Raw genomic sequence first — 23,128 nt, forward strand, 5'->3', positions numbered from 1 at the left:
TGATTTAAATATACATTATACAGGGGCCGGTCACTGATTTAACTATACATTATACAGGGGGCCGGCTCGTGGCTTTAACTATACATTATACATTAAAGGGGTATGTATGTACTATAACGCAGGACACAAGGGGCTTATTATTTAAAAATAGAAAGTTTATTTGAATTTGCATATTTGCTCCCCTCCCCGTGGCACACAAAGGGTTACAGTTTAAGTCTCGTTTATACGCACAAATCCGCGTACATCATATTATTATAAACCCGACCGCGTTGAGTCATAATATGGCAATTTGCATAATTACAGAAAAGGGGGAAAAAAAATCAGATTTTCGCGAGCTCGTAAGCAGCAGATTACCCGGCTGAAAACAAGCAGACGCTCCGCCGGCTTTGAACCACGAGGTAGGTGAACGCGATGACATCATCGGGGCCCAGGTGCGGAAACCAAAAGAAACATCTTGGATTTGTCAGATCCCTCGGCTCTGCGCTGCATATTAAACGTAACCTAATAAGAGGAACCCGCGAGCGAGAATCCCCCCGCCAGACCCCGCGCCGTCGGGACGCAGACTGACACTGAGCAGATTAACGCTCCTCGCGATGACATGATAGGTTTAGCTCGCCGCGCCCGCGGGGACGCCGCGCACTCCCCGGAGCTTTACGCTTTGGGATTCCTGCTCCGCTCTTTATATTAAAAGTTCAAAGGGGCCTCGTAATGAAGACGGAAAAAAAATCTCCAAAAAAACTGCAATTCCAAAAAATCAAACAAAAGGGGAAAAAGTCTGAGATGGAGTTAAAGGAAATCGAATACGTTGGAGTTTTACGTGGATGCAGAAAAAAAAGGTACAGGGTTAGTTTTGCATCTGAGTTACCCCTATGCCCAGATTCCATAGGGGCCCCTGGCCCATCGAGACAGAATCTGCCCCATCCGGCCCCCGTCTGGTCGCCCGTTTCTCCTGCTGTAAAGACTCAAACCTTAATCAGTCGTTGGTCTCGTCTTAGATTCAGGAGCCGTATGTCTATCCCATGCATGTTTAAATCCCCTCACTGTATTACCCTCTACCACCTCTGCTGGGAGGCTGTTCCACTTATTTATCACCCTGTTGGCACACCATAAAAATGCCCAGTGGCCACCAATTGCACAGCGGTGTTAATAAGCACAACATTTCTGGGAACAAAAAGTTTTATTTCTGGATTGTTTACATCTTTTGATCAGATGCATAAAAATCACTGAAAAAGCCGCTTCTTCGATAAACTTTCCTTTTATTCACTGAAATAACCCATTTATTATTATTACATTTATCGTTTAATTTTAGCCGGTGGTGGTCCTTTTATACACCGAGGGGCATAAACGGATAACCGAAAATGTACGGCGATGATCCAGCATGCAGGAAGTGACATCACATCCATTTCCTGCGTGCCCGAGCAGTCTGGCTCCTGCGCTAAATTTGAAAAGATGCGAATCTTCCCAAAATTTGGGAAGAAACATTGGGGAGAAAATGGGTGGGTTGATTTTATTTTTTTCTTTAAAAAAGCCCAAATTTGATCCCGGCCTGAAAATTAAGTTTCATGTTTCTTTCTTTCTTTTTGTTAACCCTTCGTTCCAATAAACCACCAGGCAAATGTTATGTCCAAAACAGTTCTAGGCGTAGTTTTTAGATGAACCCAAATTCATGCACCCCAGGTTTGACCGCATGACACGGTCTGACGTGTAAACTCCGTGTTACACGCGCCTTTGGCGTGTCAGCACATTATAAATAAAATGACATATGTTTAAGGTCGTATCTATCAGTAACCAGCACCGCCGGCGAAAATCCTGATGATTTACAGATGTGAAATGTACAGAATATACAGAAAGCCGGGGTTACGGTTAGGAAGGACCTCGGTGTATTTAAGGGGGGAGGCAGAAGGAAGGTGCAGAAAGATGACATCATCAAAGAGAAAAAAGTGAAATCCTCTGCGTGTTTCGGAGGGCGAGATCCGAGTGGAACCGTTCTACATAAATACCAATAAATCATCAAAGAGCTCTGGAATAAACCCTTTAATGACATCACATGCGAGTCCGGCACAGTATGTTCCATATAATGATTAAAATAAATGGGAATAAAACTAGATATTTATTACGGGCTCCAAAAGAATGAATGGGGGGGGGCGTGAAACTTTGTTTCCAACTTTCTGTTTCTAACTTTGCAATTTATGGTAGTTGTTCACATATCTGCATATATACCGGTATATAAATAACTTTTTGCGCACCCCTCACATGACTATGATGAGTATAATCATACCTCCCAACAGTCCCGGCTTTCTCCAGGCAGTCAGTATTTTTGGGCACTGTTCCTAATGGGTAGGTTCCCCCCCTGTGCTGCTTTTGCTGGGGGAGCACGGCCTGACCGTCCCAGGGAGGCGGAAAATCAGTGCAGAGCTCTACTGTTGCAGCTCCCGCTTTGCCCCTTTGTGCCACTTGTGTTGTGCGGTGGCATTTTGGGGATGGGGTTGGCCAAGCCTCCCACCACATCTACTTCCTGGATCAGCGTCACCTACCTCTGGGGCTGGTCCTGCCAATCACTGCCTCTTGCCAACAAAAGTGCCCCAATTTGGACACCTGAAATGTAGAGGGGTATAGAATAACGTAGTTATATAATATAGACCCCAAAGCAGCTGACTGTGGGTATAATACGCCCACCCCTCCATTGTTACAGATCTATCCTGCTAAAAATTTGAAAACAATCTATAGACAGAAGCAATCGAGCCAGGATTATTGTCGGGAAGCATATGAAGAGCAGAAGTGGGCGGTCTTACAGATCCAACATGGCCCCGCACATGAGCTGGTTTCCGAGTGGGAAACTCTAAAAATAAATAAAAAATGGCATTTAGGCCCAAAACAACATTGGGCTACACGCAGGGCCCAATTGCCCCAGGGCCCAATTGCCCCACTTCAGAAGGGGCGGCACTTTGCCGCCCCAAGCGTTTTTTTTTTGAAGCGGAGGAGAGAGAGAGGGGCACCGAGTGGTTTTCGCTTACCCGCTCGGCGCCCCTCTCTCTCTCTCTCTCTCCTCTGCGGCGAGTTTCCCTGTTCGGTCTCGGTGCCGGCTTGTAATGCAGAGCGCCGGAAGTGACGTGAATTTCCGGCGCTCAGCATTACAAGCCGGCACCGTGGCAGCACAGGGAGACTCGCCGCAGGACTGTTTAAGGGTAAGTACCGGTGGGTGGGGGTAGATAATGCCGCCCCCCCCGGCGTCGGCGGGGGGCGGCATTTTAAACTTCGCCCCAGGCGGCGTTAAGTCTTCGGCCGGCCCTGGCTACACGACAAATCACATGGATTTAAAGGTCTAAAACACAACATTTTTTTAACAAGTTTCATTGCCAACTTGCTGTCTGAGGGGACCAGAATATGACAGGTACATGCGTAGACAGGGCATCCTGGCCAACAGGGCCACTATTCGTTTACCCCAGTACCACGTTTACTGCCCTTCGTGTAAATTTTAAACCGCATCTCCAAAAAGTTAAAATGGCAAAAAGAAACGTTTCAAGGGGCGTGGTTAGAGTTTTCTGGGGGCGGAGCTTCATCCATTCTTTACAAACTCGATTAAATTGTCCCTCTGCCCCCATATGACTCAAAAACAACTTCAACTGACTTTTCACATGGTGACAATTATTTCCCTACACCAAAAAAAAAAATTAATGTTGAATGTTTGTATCTAGCCAAATTAGAAACACCCAGAATTTTTTTTTTTTTAAATAATCAAAAGCAGCAAAAAAAATAGCTTTTAACCCTTTATTTAAAATAAAATGAAAATTTCTAAAAGATAAAAATAAAAAAAAGTTAAATAAAAAAAACTAAAGGATAATTTTATTTGTGTATAAATATATATGTGGAAACAGAAGAAATATTCGAAAATAATAAAAAATAAAAAAACCCAACGGTCTGTTCCTTTGAATAAAGTCGTATATCGGTCTTAATTGTTCGGATTGCTCCCTTCACATAACGACATTGTATTTATCTGGATTTATTTATTTAAATCCCTGCCTTGAGATATTTGTTGCCCCGTCGGGAAAACCGAAGGCCCTTCGGCCGACGTTTCCATCCCCGGCGTCTGAATGCGCAGAACGCGCTTAGAACGGAGGGGATCTGTAAGATCTCTTTGTAAAGGGCCAGAAATGAATGAGTATAGGTCAAATTTTGTTTATACAGCGGACTACCCTCTCTGAATTGCTTTCTTGACTTAATAGTTTCCTCTTGCTGACATTTCACTCCGAAAGAAGACAAATTGTTTAAGGTCAGCCTGCAGATCAACTCGAGAGTGTAAGAGGAAATTGCACGATATCAACTAAATTGCAGCGGGTCTACCAGCGAGATTTAGGCAGCACGCCATCAGTCAGATCCCTGCTGAAAGAACGAGGCCAGACCCGGCCGAATAAACGGCAGGAATTCCACCGCGGAAACCGTTTCTGAACATTCCGAAATTAGAACGCTCCGGCTTTCGCATTCTAAAGCGGGGATTAGAACGAGTTTACGTTTAAGACTTAAGACAAAAAAAATTCTGCACATAATTGCGCACTTGGATAATTTTAAACACATGCGTTTTTTAAGTCGCGTGTTCAGCAGATGCGGCGGTTCCTAAAAATCAGTAACCGCCGTGAGGTCATCGCTACGCTTTTGTCCAAAGGTGATAAGTCTACAAACATCGCATTCTACGCGGATAAAGCGCTGACGTGACTTTAAAGTCAGATCCGATAAACATTTAGAAAATGTCACCGCTAAAAAAATTTGTAATAAAAAAAAAAAAAATCAACATTCTAGAACCGCTGGAACAAAATGAAGAATGAACATTTCTTTTCAATGAAGTCTTTGATGTGTTTTTTGCATTTTTTTCCTCCCCATTTTGATGATGTCATTTATGTAAATAATCATCTATCTACGAAAGGAGTGTGTCTGTCACAAGCTAAAATAAAAAACATCCGTCATTTTGAGTTGATTAACATTCTCCAGATGTTAAAGTCCTTGAATTTCAGGAGTTTCTCTTTGTTGTGATAATGATACGACATCTAGGGAAGGAATGTTTACTTTTCCTTATGGGTTAAAACTTGATTTTTTTTTTCCTTTTCTCTTTCTTTTTTAACAGTCCCATTAAAACACGGAGCTCGTTGTAATTGTATGTACAGATGAAAGGAGATTTGGTTATTATTTCCCCCTAATTGTAAACTTCTGCTGGTAGTTTTACAGTAAGAGCTGAAATAAGATGGGGATTTGAGGTAGGGGGGCTTTCAAAACAGACCACCGCTGGTCACTTATGTAATCAATTCATGGATGACAAGTTGGAGCGGTGACGGCTATCCTTCTCGGTTACCCTCATCATCGGCGAGCTACCGCCGTGCGGGTCCAGGAAATGGACGTATTTATAAAGATTGGCTTAATAGTACAGTCAGACTCAATCATAATTTCATGTGGCAGCCCAGTAATGGAGCCAAGGGGTCAAAGATATCGTGAAACTCGCTCCGTAATACACGCGATCGTAACCGACGATCAGGAGGGTCTGAGCGTGTAGGTTTTAAGTATGACATATTACACACATGTGGTCTTAAAAAGAAAGTCCGATGTTGTTGTTCAGATGGTTATCAGCGCATGTTAAAGATGAATGGTGGAAGGAATGGGTTGTGGAGTCCGTACGGTCATTTAAAGAAGAGAAACCAATTAAAATACCATAAACCCCATCGTTCTCATCTGCCATCCGATTCTATGTGTCTATAAAAAACATAAAACATGGCAGGTGCCGGGTCAGACAGAAGATTGATAAAATATTGATATACAGCAGAATCCGGCTGCTACATGGAAAACCCAACTGTGACAGAACAAAAACCCAACTGTTACATGGAAAACCCAACTGTGACAGAGCAAAAACCCAACTGTTACATGGAAAACCCAACTGTGACAGAGCAAAAACCCAACTGTTGCATGGAAAACCCAACTGTGACAGAGCAAAAACTCAACTGTTACATGATAAACCCAAATGCTACATGGAAAACCCAAGTGTTACTTGTCTAAACCCAACTGTTGCATGGGAATCCAACTGCTGCATGCCGAACCCCAACTGTTAGATGGTAAAACCCCACTACTACATGACAAAACCTGATCTCTACACTGAAAGAACCTAATTGTTATATATCACAAGCACTACATGGCAAACCCAACTGCTACATGGGAAAGAAAAAATACCAACTTCTGCACAGCAAACCCCAACTGTCGCACACCAAGACTAACTAAAACCTAATCATTAAATGTTGGATCCAAACTGCTACAAAACGAGAACTCAACCAACAGATCCTAACACAGGGGCTAAATGGCAAAACCCAAACTTTGACGGCTGCAAAACCCTACAGCTACACAGCAAACCCAACTGCTACACAACAAACCCCAACCTGTACACGGCTACAGCCACCCACAAACCCCAGTCGCTGGACACAGTAACCTTTTACAGAACACCCTGACCGATCTGATGTAAAGATGGGAAAAAATATGTATTTGGGTAAATAAAAACACAATATTTATCAAAAATATAAAGTTTTACAGGAAAGTCTTCTTTTCTTAGCTTAGACGGCTGTGATACGTGATTCACCGATACTCTGATACCCCAGTAAGCTTTATTAAGTGCTGGTAACGTTTCTGCCCCGTCACATTCATCAGACGCAGGATAAGAGAAGGACATCAATAAAAAAAGACGACCTGTAAGTGTCGCCTACTCTTTAGACACTCTGCAAAAAGGAAAATAATTTCGCCGTTCTATGAAAATTACGAGTGCATTTCACGTAAACAACTTAGAGGAGAAAAAAAACGCTTTCTGGATTTGCATAAACTGCGGAAGCTTCGTTTCGCTGTTTGACAGCAACGTCCCTGCTGTTTATATGTCAGTTGGTGGTTTATAAGTACTTAGAAATGGCAAATTTAAACTGTGTTTTGTCAGTCATCACAGGGCAGCGTCACTTGACCTGGTATATTATTTAATAATATTCCTGATCTAATTTCCATATTTAAAGAAACATGCGGCCTGTTAAATTAATTCAAATTTTGGATTTTTTTTTATAATGAGCTAAATTTTTAAAAAATGGTATATTTACAGTTTTTTGATGTTTATTTCACATTTTTATCATAAAATAATTCTATTTTTTTTTTAATACACAGTAAATACCTAAAAAAAATATAATTAGATTACCGGCAGCACTCGTTAAAAAAACGAAACTTTGTGAGCTTAAAAAAAATAAAAAATATAAAAAAAAAGAAAATCAGTAGAACAGATGTTGTTGATTTTGGAACCTCTGTAACATGAGTGACATGTTTTAGGATATTTACCGTACACAATGCATTTTGTCGGCAGAACCACACAGTCGGACTGTCAAAATACAGTCAGAATCGAGAGTTTCTCTCCGGGTCCCTTGGAAACAGATCTCGCTGTTTTGGGATGTGTGAGATCGCAGATATTGAACAGTAAAGGTGAGTGAAGCCAAAATCCTTTGGATATGTCGTTCCCCTTGTTTTGTATGATTTGATACGGTTACAATTTGTTACAGTCACCTGCCTCAGAATAAACCGTTTAAGAAAACTATTTAGTTTGAAGGGGAAGCGTTAGGGAGGGTGAAAGGGGGGCACCTGATGATGTCACGCTGCACGCAATGATGCTCATGACATATATACGTGAGAGGAAACTTGGACAAGGGAACAATGTTCTATCTGTGGGTTTCCCAAGGACTTCAATGTATCACTTTTTTAATTTATTATTATTATTTTTTTTTTACATAGGAACATAGAACCTGCTGGGAGATCGGCCCCCGTCGGCCCCCTGTCTAGTTGCCCGTTTTTCCTGCTGTAAAGGCTCAAACCATAAAGCTCCACATAGAGTCCAGTTGTGTAATAATAATAATAATAATGTGGTGTAAAAGACCACCAGTTAATTAAGTTGTTGACTTGGGTGGCCATTTTGAATTTAATGGAATTTTTATGGTAAACTTGCCTCCCACTGAAGAGTCGCGTTCATTTTGTTGAGTTAAAGGTCTTTATCAACGGGGCTGCCATTTCTGTGAGTGGACAAAGTTTTAACTGTACTCGAGTTCAATTTAGCTTATTATTTTCAGCCAACTCAGAGGAGCTCCTCGACCGCCAACTCGACCCGCCTCAAGCATTTGTGAATAGACCTCAAAGAAGGACTGTTCCTTCTGAAAAAGGGACACTTGGCAGCTCTATAGCTAATATGCTGAAATAAATAATTGATATTAGTGTAACTATTAGCACTGATTTATTTGTGTTAGGCCACTATATACGTATACAATACGAGCAGGACAAAAAAATGTCAATTAAAGTAAGAGATGGTGGGAGAAGCTCGTGAAAGAGTTAACATCACATTTGCATCTGAATGTGATTAATGATAGCACTTTGCATATTTAATTTCTATCAGGAGCTTTGGACAACATCATAGAAGGCAGGTCGACCATCGAAGTCTTAGTGAACCCTTGAGAAAACGCAGGGACCCGACATAGAGGGGGGTCGTGGATTTATGATCTCGCAGGAAGAAATGGTTCCTGAGGACGTCCTCCGGGGACTCATTTCAAAGCTGCACATTAATCTGACGTGTGATTGTTCAGTGTTAGTATAAAAAAGGGTAGACATGTCAGACAGACGGAGAGCATATGCCGCCACATGGCTGGGTAACGACATGCACAAAACACACGTTAAAGACGACACACGTGATGTGCAAAACACGGCCCATGTTTAATCAAAAGAAACCCATAGGTAATCCAGAAAAGGACCCAGCTGAGGAGTAAATGTTAAAGGTAGACCTCTAGTGGTTGTATGTGGAACTGCAAGTACGTGGCACAAAAAAAGGGTCAGAGGGTCAGAGACTGAGATGGAATGTAAGGACGTTTTACTTTACTGAGAGGGAGGGTGGTAGATAAATGGAACAGCCTCCCAGCAGAAGTGGTAGAGGCTAATACAATGAGGGGATGTAAAGGACATTTGGCTCCTGAATCTAAGACGAGGCCAACGAGTCTTTAGAGCAGGAGAAACGAGTGACTAGACGGGGGCCTGTAAGAAAACGTTTGACTTTTTTGAGGTTGTCACGCGACTTAACAACTAACAATTATTCGGAATTGTTTGGATCCGGCAGAACTGTAGCTGGATCTGGGAAACGGGCAACTTAATGAGCGCAAAAGACTTGAAATAAGAAAATTCATCAGAAATTAAAAAGTTTTCGTCACCTGCACGTTATGACGTCTTTTAATTTGCGATGACGTTTAGTGGCCGACACATTTGCAGATGCAGGAACATTTAACAAATATGAATTCTATCCCAGGTATTGCCATCTTGGCCTCGTAACATGGACAGACAAACTGTTACTGTTTCACGTAGAATTCTACTGAAATCAGCCAATGGAAGAGCCCTGCAGCGCCGCCTACTGGCCACATCACGATATGAATCACCTCGATTCACAATGTTCCAGAGTCTTTTGGGCTCATTCTTATCTTTCTAAGGTTATTTAAAATTTAGGCAGCCAATGCAATTTTACAAATGAAGAACCTCAGAATTAAGGAGAATTAAGGACAGATTCCGCAGCGCTGTACAAAGAAGAAAATGTTACAGATAACGACAAGTACAATACAGCAATTGACATTCAGATACAAAAGGAATGAAGGTCTGTAAACTTTTCTTTGCTTTAAAAGTCGTTAAAGGGGTTTTCCATCGTCAATGACGTCATAGAAACATCAGCCAACTTATTTTATTGCGTACGAACATTACATCGGTGAACTTTAATGCATTCAAAAATATCTATGCTTATTTTTTTATTTATTTATGTTGAGACTAAACAAATTATTTATGATGTCACTTCCTTGTTACAAATACATAATTTCATCAAATTCCTTTGCCTGTAATTTATCAGAATTAGATATATAAATATATATAGATATCTATCTGTATATATATATATATATATATATAATTTAAATGTATATCTTTATTTCAGGAAACATATGTAAATGTTCACCCCCAGCGAATGAGAACTCAGCATTGGTGGCATTGGGCAGACAGTTGTAGCTTCCTTAAGCAACATTAACCAGCTATGGATCATGTGACGTCTTCATTTGTCTGATTAATTTTCTGATTGGTCTACATAAGATCTGCCAAATGAGTCGGTGTAACAAGAATTTAAATTCAGTTTCATTAGCTGCGATTTCATAGAATTCCAAGAAACAAAACAATTAATTATTGGTTACAATGTATATTGTTTTATCTAACCGCCCAATAAAATACCCCCCTGATATGATCTGTAGATGAAATGTTGGAATTAAGAGTACAATTCAAACTGAGCTGCACCGATTGTACTCGGGAGATTAGAAAACAGGTAGTCCGATCCATTCCTTCGTCCCCTGTGATCCCTGTGATTACATTGGAATTAGTGATAATAAAATTCTAATCATATTATATTTTATGGCCATAAGCCTATCATTCTACAAATAAAATCATATTTTTTGCCATTTAAAGAATTTATATTACTTTTAAAATCAAGCTATGAAAGAATATTTTAAAAAAAATGCATATATGTATAATTATCAGCGTGAAACTGAGATTGAAAGTGAAAGAATCTGCGAGATTGTTTCACACGGAAAGCAATTAAGACAAAAATGGGTGGTGGGTCCCGCAGTGTAATTATTCGGCTGATACCTACATCTGATTTGCAAAGTCAGTTCATCACATTTTCACCGCCAAGTTTCATCGCCGCGTGTTTTTTTCCCATAAAGGAAATAAGAAAACAAAAAAAGGCCTCTTTTTCTAAAATGCCGTTAATGACGGGAGTTAAAAAGCGGCAGCTGCTCGCATGTAGTGGACCTTAAATCGTTAAATACGCGAAAAACTGGGGAAATCTCTGATTGCTGGCGGAATACTGGAGAATATGTTCTCTCGACTGCAAATCAAGGCAGCTAAAAAAAGACTCAATCAAGACCATAATGGCCTCCACTTCACAATCAGACAAGTGATTCTTACTTTAGAAATCCTACCATTTAAGGCTGATTGCTAACCTGGCCTCGTTTCTAATCTGAAGGGCGAGTAATAATTTGGAGAAGGAATTATAACAACTTCCCAACAATTTAGCAAATGGTTATTATTTCATGGGGTATAGAGAAGCAGTTGCCGTCGGTAAGATTTTTTCTCGTTTGCACCAAATTTTTACAGCCTTCATTTCTTTAGCGGCGTATTTAAAAAAAAACAAATTCCGGGGGGGGGGTGAGAGAAGCGTTAACAAATTTGACTATTCTATTTTAGAATAAAATCAAGCAGGGGGTAATTGATTATAAACCTAAATGCCATATTTTATAGAAAAATAATAATATTAGGTTATCATTAAATGTTTATTTTTATTTCATTTTTTTAACAAAAAAAGAAAAGATAATATTGTGGTGCTATTTTTTTGCATGTTCTAAGTATTTGTCTTTATCTCAAAAAAAGAAAGAATGATAGAAAGCAGTGTTTTATCAATAATATGCCCAGTCTTTATTAGAAGTTATTAGCCCCTTATCTGCCATATAAATATATATATATATTTTTTTTAATATATATGTATTATTACATTTTGAAATAATTAAAAAAAAATAGATAAAAATAAAAAGTGCAAAGTTAGTTTAAAATAATTGAATTCTGGGACATAGTAACAGCAATAGCTGTACAAATATCCTTCTTGATTAACTCATAAAAAATATATGTTTGACCAAATAAACCCAACAATCAATATAGTCTAAAAATATTCTATATAATAATGTTAATATTATAATATTATATCATATATCATATTACCAGTATACCATGTAGTACTTTTTTCATCACCTTATATAAAAAAGTTTATTTTTATGTGTTTTCTTTTAATCGACTATCCACATATGAAAGCTTGTACTTATTTATTTGATTTTCTTTATTTTATAAATGTATTTTATTTATATCTTTTCTCCAAAAGATTATAAGCAGAAAACAATGTCATGTTTTAAACGTTATTCATTTTTTTTTGGGTTGAATAATCATGAATATTATGAACTTATTGAGTATTTCATAAAAATTTTATTACACATAAAAAAAATTGTCTAATTTTCTTCCTAAACTAGAAAATGTCAGAATTTAAACCAACTATATATTATTAACCAATCATTTTTCACGTAAAAAAATCAGCTTTTCCCAACCGAGCCACAAAATATTATTTTAGCAGATTTTGGTCCTACTTGAATTAATTAAGAAAAACGCCTGCACGTGTCTCGCACTCAAGGTTAAGTAAAGGAAGCCGAGTAAATTACACAATCGTTATTTGGTCTCCTGTGACCTTCTGTCATATGACTTTGGTCAAGCCAATTTATCGCCGTGTGCCATACCCTTTATAGCCCTATACTATAGGTGAAGGATTATATTCAGCAATATATAGGGGACTGTGAGGATAGCCCTGTGATAATAATAATAATAATAATAATAATAATAATAATAATAATAATAATAAAATAACAATAAAAAATAGCAATAAATAACAATAATAGTAATAATAATAATAATAAAAATAACAATAAAAAATAGCAATAAATAACAATAATAATAAAAAAATAACAATAAAAAATAGCAATAAATAACAATAATAGTAATAATAATAATAATAAAATAACAATAAAAAATAGCAATAAATAACAATAATAGTAATAATAATAATAAAAAAAATAATAATAAAAAAACAATAAAAAATAAATAGTAACAAATAGCAATAATAATAATAAAAATAAATTTCCTTTTTTGTTGATTCCATCTGATAATATACCGTACTTAGTGAAGCCATTGAAGAGTTCTGGAAATGATATATATATATATATGATCTATAAGTGTAAATTCCAATACATTGAAATATATACATTATAAGTACCACAATATAAATATAAAATATCGTTTAAAATTTGTTTTTTAAGGAGTTTAAGGAGGAGTTCAAGGCCGCGTTAAATCGTATCGGTTTCCCCAAATTCCGTTGCTTAATGAATGTGGCCTGAATTATGAATTATGAGATTCTATTAAAATATGTAGATATAACAGAAATATAATGAAAATATATAATTGGGATTTATTATGTGATTCTCATTCATTTTAAATTCTGAGATTTACAGAAGAACAAATTGTGGCATTAATTCTAGAATTAGTTTGAAATTAATCTGGGTTTTCACGAATATTATAGCATAAAAAAAATAAGATATTAGTAATATAATCTGTATTGGTGACGTTTTATTTTGGGTTTATCTAAAAAATACCGCCAACGCACGTCGCGATGCGCTGAGATTATAGCAGCCTGCGGCGGCGCAGGCACATTGATGGTGCGTAAGAATCATCTTAATGTCAGCTTTCTTAAAAAAAAATCTTTAGGGATGGCTAGAATTCGATCTATACATTGTGATGAGATAATCCCGAGAGATAATCCCTAGAGACGCGGGGTGAAGCGGGCGCTGTGCATGCGCGTGTCATAAGCGCAACACCTGCGGATAATATCACCGGCACAGCTAATACTGATGCTAAAAATGATTAATTAGGAATTAAGTTTTCCTCGTACAGCTCTGTGGTATATGATGGCGCTATATAACACGTCAAATAATAATAATATTCCATGAAATTCTTGCTGTCCGGTAAAATCTGTGGGAGGCGATTGGGTCGCTCAGGGATAAAACATAAAATTAACCCTGAAATGGTATACATTGCTCAAGAATAAGTAAATAAAAGTGAATTTCTGGGGGTTTTGGACAGACCCGGCAGGCGTTAAATATTAAGAGGTTTTTACTGTGATTTCTGTAGGTTTTTATCTATTGATCCGCAATATGTACGCTGCACTCGGTTTGACATGTTGTGTTTTTCCATATAGACAAAGACTCCCGGCAGTATAATATTGATTTATATAGCGCCATCATATTCTGCGGCGCAGTACAATGGCATAATGCATGGGTAAAACACCTGATTTGTAGCGTTAGTGATTTAATCCTGAGATCAGCGTGTGGATTATGTGATGTTATTTATGAAGAAACGCATGTTTATAGCACTTCTTTAGAGGTAAGGGAGGTAGATAAGTGGAACAGCCACCGAGTAGCAGTGGTAGAGGGTATTAACCCCTTAAGGACAATGGGCGGTCCCAAAACCCATTGAAAACAATGCATTTTTACTTTGTCATTAAGGGGTTAAACATGCATGGGATAGACATACGGCTCCTGAATCTAAGACGAGACCAACGACTGATTAAGGTTTGAGTCGTTACAGCAGGAGAAACGGGCGACTAGAAGGGGGCCGGATGGGGCCGATCTGCCGGCGGGTTCTGGTTTTCTACGTTACTAAGTTTCGTTATCGTGAATCCGCATGGAAAATCGAACCGGAGAAGATGTTGAGTTTTCATTAATCAACAAATTATGCAAAACACGTTTAAAATTCCAATTCCATGACAACGAGAATCCGAGCAAAAGAGAAGCGAAAAAGAAATGATCTCCGGGTTGTTATTTGCAGAACCCGACGTCTAAACGCGCTCTAGAAGGTCGGCATTTTTTACAAAAATCTTCTACAAAAACAATATATATATTTTTTTATTTTATTTTTCTCTGCTGGAAAAGGTAAATTGAGTTAATTCCGTGGGTTAGATTCTGAACAGATCATTTTGTGAGGAATGTTATCTGTAGGGATTGTCTTCGGGTTTAAATACCTCCAAAGAAACCATATATAATAAACCCGATATATATATATATGTGCGGCCGAACATGGGTGCGCGCGCATAAATGTTACATTCCTAAATGAAGAGAATTCCCCCCCCCCTGGGGTTTTATACATTAATGGTTCACCTACCTTGGGGTAAAGTGGGGTATTAGGGTTTCCGGGGGTAAACGCTGCATGTGGAGAAGTCGGGTGGGCTCTAGCTTTGGAATGAGATTTGGAGACAGATAATTAGAAGCCGGGGCGAGGAGTCTGCGGAAGGAGCTGTCCGGAGAGACTCTCAGAATTCCGCAGAATGCGGGGAACCTTCCTGAGAATCTTTATATCTTTATAAACCGTCCGCGTCTCAAACTTCACAAGAACTTGCGTGAGATAATCTGCCCAGCTGGAGGCCATCACCACGATAACTTCATCTCCTTCTATCTTTAATTCATCAGATTCCAGCACCATCCCGTCTCACAACTTCCGTTACAAAAGACAACAAAATCGAGGAGGAGAAAAACTCAAAACTATAGAAACACCAGAACTAAACATATAAACAAAACCCAGAACCTGCGGGAGATCGGCCCCATCCGGCCCCCGTCTACTCGCCCGTTTCTCCTGCTGTAAAGACTCAAACCTTAATCAGTCGTTGGTCTCGTCTTAGATTCAGGAGCCGTATGTCTATCCCATGCATGTTTAATCCCCTCACTGTATTACCCTCTACCACTTCTGCTGGGAGGCTGGTCCACATATACACCACCCGCTAAACCTATGAACCTAATTGGGAACCCTCAATAATGCATTATTGGGCAAGACTTTGGAGATGAAAAGTGACAGCACAAATAAGGATAATTATTCATATTTGCGTTCATGTACAGTCGTATTTTGTATTTGCGTTTAGCATTGTCTCTGATTATTTCACTCCTCTGGCCCACAAAGGGTTAAACAGAGCCCCCCAACACACGGGACAGAAGAAGGACTATAGAGACCCCAGCCCGTCCTGAACCATAAACCCTAAAATCAGAGAGTATTCAGTTTCACGGGAGGAAACTTTTGACAAATTACCATCCAGACAGGGCTGTCGGCAGCTGCTTCCTCCAGAAAATTAACCAAAACCCACGCCGACACCTTTGACTTGGCGCCTCGTCCAGCACATTTCTTCCATCGCTGGCCTTCCTATGTATTATTTTTTGTTAATGGTCCTTGTCTAAGCTTTAAGAAGCTGACGATGACCGATCCCCCCCCCCCAAACCAAAAAACCACCAATTTCACACCCATGTAATAAAACATCGCCCTTAAATTGGGGTGGGGTTAGGGAAACAGGAACCAATGGGGTGAAATAAACACATGGGATAAATCTCAGCTAAACGACAATCCCTAAGTGAATGGTTTTTATCCCAATTCTGCAAAACCTACGACATTTAACAAAAGAAAAAAATAAATTAAAAAATATATATATATCTCCCTGTTAGTAGTTCCAGATATCTGCGGTGGGAACGTTCACGGCGGTTTATGGAGACGCGAGGGAGCACACATGCCTTTTATTAACGTCTCACGTTTTAAATAACCATATTTCCCATTTTCTGACAGCAGATTACGGCCGACACTAATTGAACACGTTAATCACATGTTCGGTTATTAGATTTTCGTAAACTCGGAGGAAGAGGGTTCACCGTTTGCCCAACATCTGCATGAGCACGGGTGACGTTTCCATGAAAACACGGAGAGCGCATTATTAGGTCCATACATACATGTGGCGCTCGCATTCCGGGACTATCTTTTTCATCCAGAAAAACATGCCGCTTTTATTTACGCCAAACACTTTGTCTTGGAACCTCGCGTTCTTGTACATGCATCCCAAATCTTAAATTTCATCAGCGTTCGTCATAATACAAACAAGACTTTCATTAAAACATTTATAACGGGAACCAAATGAACAAGGCTGGCGAGACAAACAGGAAGAAGTTGGAAAGTGTTATTTCGCCATCTAGTGGTGAAGAGCAGAACTGCATATTCAGATCTCTGTGATTGTAAAAACTGCATGATTATTTCAAAACCTTGTTGAGTGCATATTTTTTGTTAGTAAATTTTTCAATAAAAATATTTGATAAATATGAATAAAATCGTTAAAAAATAAGACGCCGGGAGCATTTGTGATGAAATTGCTTGGTAGGTGTTATCTAGGCGAGATCTCCCTAATTTTATGTCACAATCCAATTCATCTCAACTTTTATCACCCGTAGATGCCGAGATAATGCGAGCACAAAATCGTTTGTATCCACCAAACCCAAATACACGCTTATGCTTTCTATTATTATTATTATTATTATTATTATTTTCAAGACCCCAACTTGAAATTCAAAGCCCCAAATTGTGTTCAAATGACAAATAAATTTGGCAAAATCAACGGATCAATTAATCAACGGTTTGCAAACTAATCTGGGGTTGGATAATGTAGAGGGTTTTTTTAAAATTATTATTATTATTATTCTTGACCTGTCCAAATGCGGATTTCGTAAATTCCTTAAACACAACCGTACAATCGTTGGAGTGATTATTGGGGAGAGATTTGCATCTATGAAAGGAAATCCAAAAACTTTAAACTGTATCGATTAATCTCACGAGCATTGGGTTCAACCACATGGAGAAGCTGCCAACTGGACCAGGCCAGATAATAATTAACAATATTCTCTGCAAGTCCTTATACAATCTGTGGAACCTTCTATCAATATGCAAGATCAATACAAATTTAATTTAGAATGTTGAAGGGAGTCACAGACCCCCATGCAGATTCCAGCAGAAGTGGTAGAGAACTGGAACAGCCTCCCAGCGGAAGTGGTAGAGGGTAATACAGTGAGGGGATTAAACATGCATGGGATAGACATACGGCTCCTGAATCTAAGACGAGACCAACGACTGATTAAGGTTTGAGTCGTTACAGCAGGAGAAACCGATGACTAGACAGGGGCCGGATGGGGCCGATCTGCCGGCAAGTTCTGTTGTTCTATGTTTAATTCCATTTCCCAGAACCTCGGCGGGACATTTCCGTTTAAATCCTGTGTCAGTTCCACGTCCTTTCCAAGCTGATCTTGATAGCGTTTCGTTCACATGAAATATTTGATTTGAAACAATGGGATTTCCTTTTCATGTAAAAACTTACTTTTTGGGGGGGGGAGCATTAAAAGTGCTCAAACCTTAGACAATTCACAACACATGTAATGCTGCTGACCCAACACCCCCCCCCCCCGCCCAGAGATTTCAAGAGTGTGTAACAGCCCCCCCCCAACAACAACAAAAAATAATAATTTTAAATAAAACTTTATTACAAAACTATTTATATTTTCAGGTCCTAGAGGTCTAACGATCTCAGTATGTTTTAGTAGCAATGGATAAAATTCAGCTTTAAAAAAAAAAAAGCAAAAAAAAAAAAGCCCCTATTTATTGATATCGGCTTTTATGAACTCTGTGATTTAATTGATGAGAACATTCATAACTCTGCAGGCTCTGAAAAACTTTTAAACCTCAACTCGTCAACTGCATTTCCTAATAAGAAATTACATTTCCAATATGGTTTTAATCAGCTGCCAACAAAATACTCTGCTTCTTGCCAAATCTTAGGTAAATTAATATACTGAGACATATGTCTGATGCCTCAAGATCCAAAAAAAAATAAAAAAGAACTATTTTACAATACGCTACATAATAACTTGATTCTGCAAGCAGTAATAATACATGTAAAATAACCACATATTGTATTTAAAACAGATTTTAAATTGAATGCAAATATAGTTTCTGCCCGACTTGGAATAAAATACTTTTGGCGTATTTTAGATATATTTTTAATGCAGTATATCCGCAGCTGTACCCATTCAAGATTTATTTCAGAAATTAGTCTGACTAGAATTTAAAACTTTTAGTTCCCAGTTATCTGATTTTTTTTTTAATGAAATAAGTTTAGAGATTTAGAAATTATTATTTCTGGTCTGAATAGAATATCATTTTTTGGGGAGTTTGCAAAATATTAAAACACATGAAAAATTTTTAAACCCTACTTTTACTACCACTTTATTCCACTGGAAATGTACACGAGCCTGGGGGGGGGGGGTTCCCCCAACCCCTGCACACTACTTAGTATTAGTACGGAACACTAAACACCCCAAAAAGGTTCATTTACAAAATAATCCGAGGACTGGCTACAAGGCCAAAAAAAAAAAAAAAAAAAAAAAAAAAAAAAAATCACTCAAAAAAACCAAACAAACAGGTTTTCTGTTTCTCTTAAACCCGGCACAGGAGGCTCTGATTAGCCCACAGCTGGCAAACACCGGCTTATTCGCCCGCGCTCATCCAAGTAGATCCTGAAAGCCTCAGTCGCTGTGTGGATTTTGGAAAAATCTCTGAGCCACGCAAAAGAAAAACAGAGGTGACATTAAAATCACCCAAAATTTCCAGAAATCACGCAAATGCTTTGTGTAAAAATATTTATTTTGTTAAGTTTCATTCGGGATTTAAAAACAAGACAAGATAATAACGCAGAAACCTAAAACCAGGAAAAAATCCTTAAATATCCATGATATTGAGGTCCATAGCGGTCCAGATTTTTCTTTCAGAGGCTCTTTCTGAAAGTCTCAGTCACATCGTCCCTTCCGTACAGAAATATAATCGCATTAAAAAATATTTCCCCCCCGCTTTCTTCCCCCAGAATGTTTGTGTCTTTAGACAGAGTATCACAATCTAGCGCTGTGGAAACATAACTATTATTTCCGATGAGAAATGGTCTGAAATTATTGTTAACGCACAGATTTGGGAGTAAATCTGGGGTTTAATTCTCCAGGCGCAACTCCTCTAAATCATTAAATAAGAGACCCCCCCCTGCGTCCTCAGACTCCGCGTCTTCATGTGAAGATCCAGCAGACCGGCTGCTTTCTCCTTTATTCCTCCTCCTCCTGCGAGTGTAGACGCCGCTTGGTGCTTCCTCCTCGCAGACCCCATCGCGGGTGCAATCTTTTCTTCGTAAAGCATTCAAAAGACAGCTGTGAAACCTGCAGAAACATCTTTATTATACACCCACCACGGAGCATGATTTACGGTACGAACCCGGCAAAATCTGGTAATGTGTCTGGTAAAGAAGTGATCGAACCCGCCAAGAAGACACAAAACCCTTTAAGTCACTGTATTTGAAAGAAAAGCACATTTTCCAGATTAAAATAACATGAAATGGATCAGAAATCCAGCACAGACAGGGTTAATGCTGTAAATAACTATTGTAGGTGGAAATTATTTTTAATGGAATCTCTTCATAGGCGTACAGAGACCCTTTATCACTCCCATCACTCCTGTGTTCCAACAGCCCTTTATCACTCCCATCACTCCTGTGTTCCAACAGCCCTTTATCACTCCCATCACTCCTGTGTTCCAACGGCCCTTTATCACTCCCATCACTCCCGTGTTCCAACGGCCCTTTATCACTCCCATCACTCCCGTGTTCCAACAGCCCTTTATCACTCCCATCACTCCTGTCTTCCAATGGCCCTTTATCACTCCCATCACTCCTGTGTGCCAACAGCCCTTTATCACTCCCGTGTTCCAATAGCCCTTTGTCACTCCCGTGTTCCAATAGCCCTTTGTCACTCCCGTGTTCCAATAGCCCTTTGTCACTCCCGTGTTCCAATAGCCCTTTGTCACTCCCGTGTTCCAATAGCCCTTTGTCACTCCCATCACTCCCGTGTTCCAATAGCCCTTTATCACTCCCATCACTCCCGTGTTCCAATGGCCCTTTATCACTCCCATCACTCCTGTGTTCCAATGGCCCTTTATCACTCCCATCACTCCTGTGTTCCAATGGCCCTTTATCACTCCCATCACTCCCGTGTTCCAACGGCCCTTTATCACTCCCATCACTCCCGTGTTCCAACGGCCCTTTATCACTCCCATCACTCCCGTGTTCCAACGGCCCTTTATCACTCCCATCACTCCTGTGTTCCAGAGGCCTTTTATCCCTCCCATCACTCCCGTGTCAATCTCCTCAGCCACAGACTAGCTAACAAAATAACAATTCCTAACCCTAAGAATACATTCCCTCACCTGGCGATCCTCCGGAAATTCTCTTCCATCTTCTGATTAGCGGTCTGTACGACGTACCCGACGTAGTCGCCGCTCACCAAACACTTCCCCTTGTGGCTTAGCGGGACTTCCAGGCAATGGGTGCTTCTTATGGCCTTCAAACAGCAACAGACACAGAATGTAAGCTCTTGGACCTCATCAAATTAGCATGGCTACTAAAGTGCCGTCACAGTTACCTAGACCGCAGGTTTTCAATGTTTCAGTGATTACACGCTATAATCCCAGCAATAAATTATTTTTAATGAAATGTAAATAAAAATGAAAAACTAAACACTACAGTGAGATGAGTGATGTCACTGTGACATCACTGGCATATATAAGATGTATGAGAGATGCCCACATATGGTAAAAATGTCAAAAAATGTACAGTACGCAGGTTTATAAATAACAAATAAATAAAGAAAATGGAAAAAACATACCATGATAATTTTTCCTTTCTTGCCAACGGTTATTCCTGAATTCCTGAAGCCGGAATCTATGGCAACGTTATGCTGAAAGGCAGAAAAACACGAGGATTTTAAACATTCCTTATCAAAAAGATAAAGGCTAAAAAAAATTATGTCGATTAGAGAAGCTTGATTTTTTTTTATTTTTTTTTTAAGCCACTATTTAAATCGTGGGGTTTTTAGCAAATAAAAATAATTCTGTGCAGTCCAGATATTGGGAAAGCAGGGCTCTAGAGCACGGGAATCCACGCAGGACCCAATATCTACACAGTTGCTAATTTTATCTATGCATTTATCGAGAGATAATAAAATCAGTTAACATTTTGCTAAAGTTTGTTTTTTTTCCTCAAAGAAATCTTGTCTAAAATAAGGTCTAGAAAAAAATATTGAAATAAAAATTACCAGGAGCTGCGCGTCGTCCAGCGTACGGCACTGGACGTGAAGGACGAACGGTTCGAACTTGAGCACGGCGTCCCCGGCAGCTTTGTGGAGCGCCGACAGCTACAAAAACAGGTCAGGTTTAGGACAGGGACAGGCAGACGACCGCAGCGAGGCTAAGAGACACTCACCAGATCGTCGAGAGCGCAGAGCTGATGCGTCACAAACAGCCAGGAACAGTTCTGCTTCTGCACCGCGGAGCCATCCTGGTTCTCAAGGGTTAAAAAATAGAGAAGGAGGTGGAAAAGCAAACTTGAAAGCAGATGCCCATTAAACGCGCTGCACGACCCCCCCTCCCCCGCTGAACTCACATTTAAACTCACATAACGGCGAGTTAGTAACATCACCGGCGGGACACACGGATCCTTCACGGAAATTACTTAGCATCGTTACATCTTATATCATTCATAATTGTAACGGGAACACGTAATTGTCGTGTGACACAAAAGCAGGCACTGAAAAAGCCTGAAATGTTTGTGTGTCGACTAGATTGCAAGCTCCTGGGAATAGGGCCCTCTTCTCATCTGTACCAGTTTAATATTGTTTGTGATTTTAAATTCATCCTACCGCCTCTACATGTAACAGCGCTACGCTAAATGTAAAGTGTTGCGTGAAGAATAATAAGATAGTAATCGATGGGGGGGTAACTGATGCCAAAGGGGTTGAGGGTTGGGGAGGTAGGGGGTAACTGATCCCAAAGGGGGTGGGGGTGGGGGGGGGAGGTAGGGGGTAACTGATCCCAAAGGGGGTGGGGGGGGGGTAGGGGGTAACTGATCCCAAAGGGGGTGGGTGGAGGTAGGGGGTAACTGATCCCAAAGGGGGTGGGTGGAGGTAGGGGGTAACTGATCCCAAAGGGGGTGGGGAGAGGTAGGGGGTAACTGATCAGACGGTATCCTTGCCCCGGGGGTAGCTGTTCCGGGGTGCTGGCGGTAGCTCACCTCGTCTATCAGGATGATCCTGCCCGAGCACGAGCTGGTGGTGAAGTAACCCTCTCGCAGGTTGATAACTCGCACGGTCTCCGCGATCTCCTGGTCCACGCTGCCTTTCTTGCTGAGATCAGCCTTTCCCAAGGCCTGCGCCTTCCACCGGGAGAACGAGCCCTCCGGGCCACATGGAGCCCCAGGCATCACCAGGCGAGATGTAGTCCCTGTGTCCATAGAAGTGCTTACAACATCCAGCTACCTGCAAAGACTGGGGGCCGCCATCTTGTTCTACGGCACCACGAAGCGCCCAAACAGCATCATTGTCAGTCTACGGAACGGGCGGCCATTTTTAGCACGGGCACTTGGGTTGTTTCTACAGATCTCATTGCCAGTATTTAATATGGCCGCCGCGCGTGTCTCTTCGAGGTCACGTGGTGAGATCGCTCCTTGAACTCGCAGTGACAGCTGAGAGAGCCGAGACAGCGG

The 23,128-nt window shown here is 40.1% G+C and overlaps 1 protein-coding gene across 1 annotated transcript; it reads right to left on the minus strand.

Annotated features, from left to right (window-relative positions):
- Positions 1–19,534: 19,534 nt before the first annotated feature.
- On the minus strand, positions 19,535–22,876 carry LOC149278408 (tRNA wybutosine-synthesizing protein 3 homolog). The gene is made up of 6 exons (XM_089502022.1): positions 22,658–22,876; positions 21,851–21,931; positions 21,684–21,782; positions 21,255–21,326; positions 20,797–20,930; positions 19,535–19,754 (listed from the first exon to the last, which is right to left on the minus strand). The coding sequence occupies exons 1-6, from the start codon at positions 22,874–22,876 to the stop codon at positions 19,535–19,537; spliced, it is 825 nt and encodes a 274-aa protein (XP_089358148.1).
- Between the last annotated feature and the right edge of the window lie 252 nt (positions 22,877–23,128).

Source organism: Sceloporus occidentalis, unplaced genomic scaffold (assembly GCF_023333645.1).
Source record: "Sceloporus occidentalis isolate IW3139 unplaced genomic scaffold, rSceOcc1.0.p SCAF_190, whole genome shotgun sequence".
Lineage (NCBI taxonomy): Eukaryota > Metazoa > Chordata > Lepidosauria > Squamata > Phrynosomatidae > Sceloporus > Sceloporus occidentalis.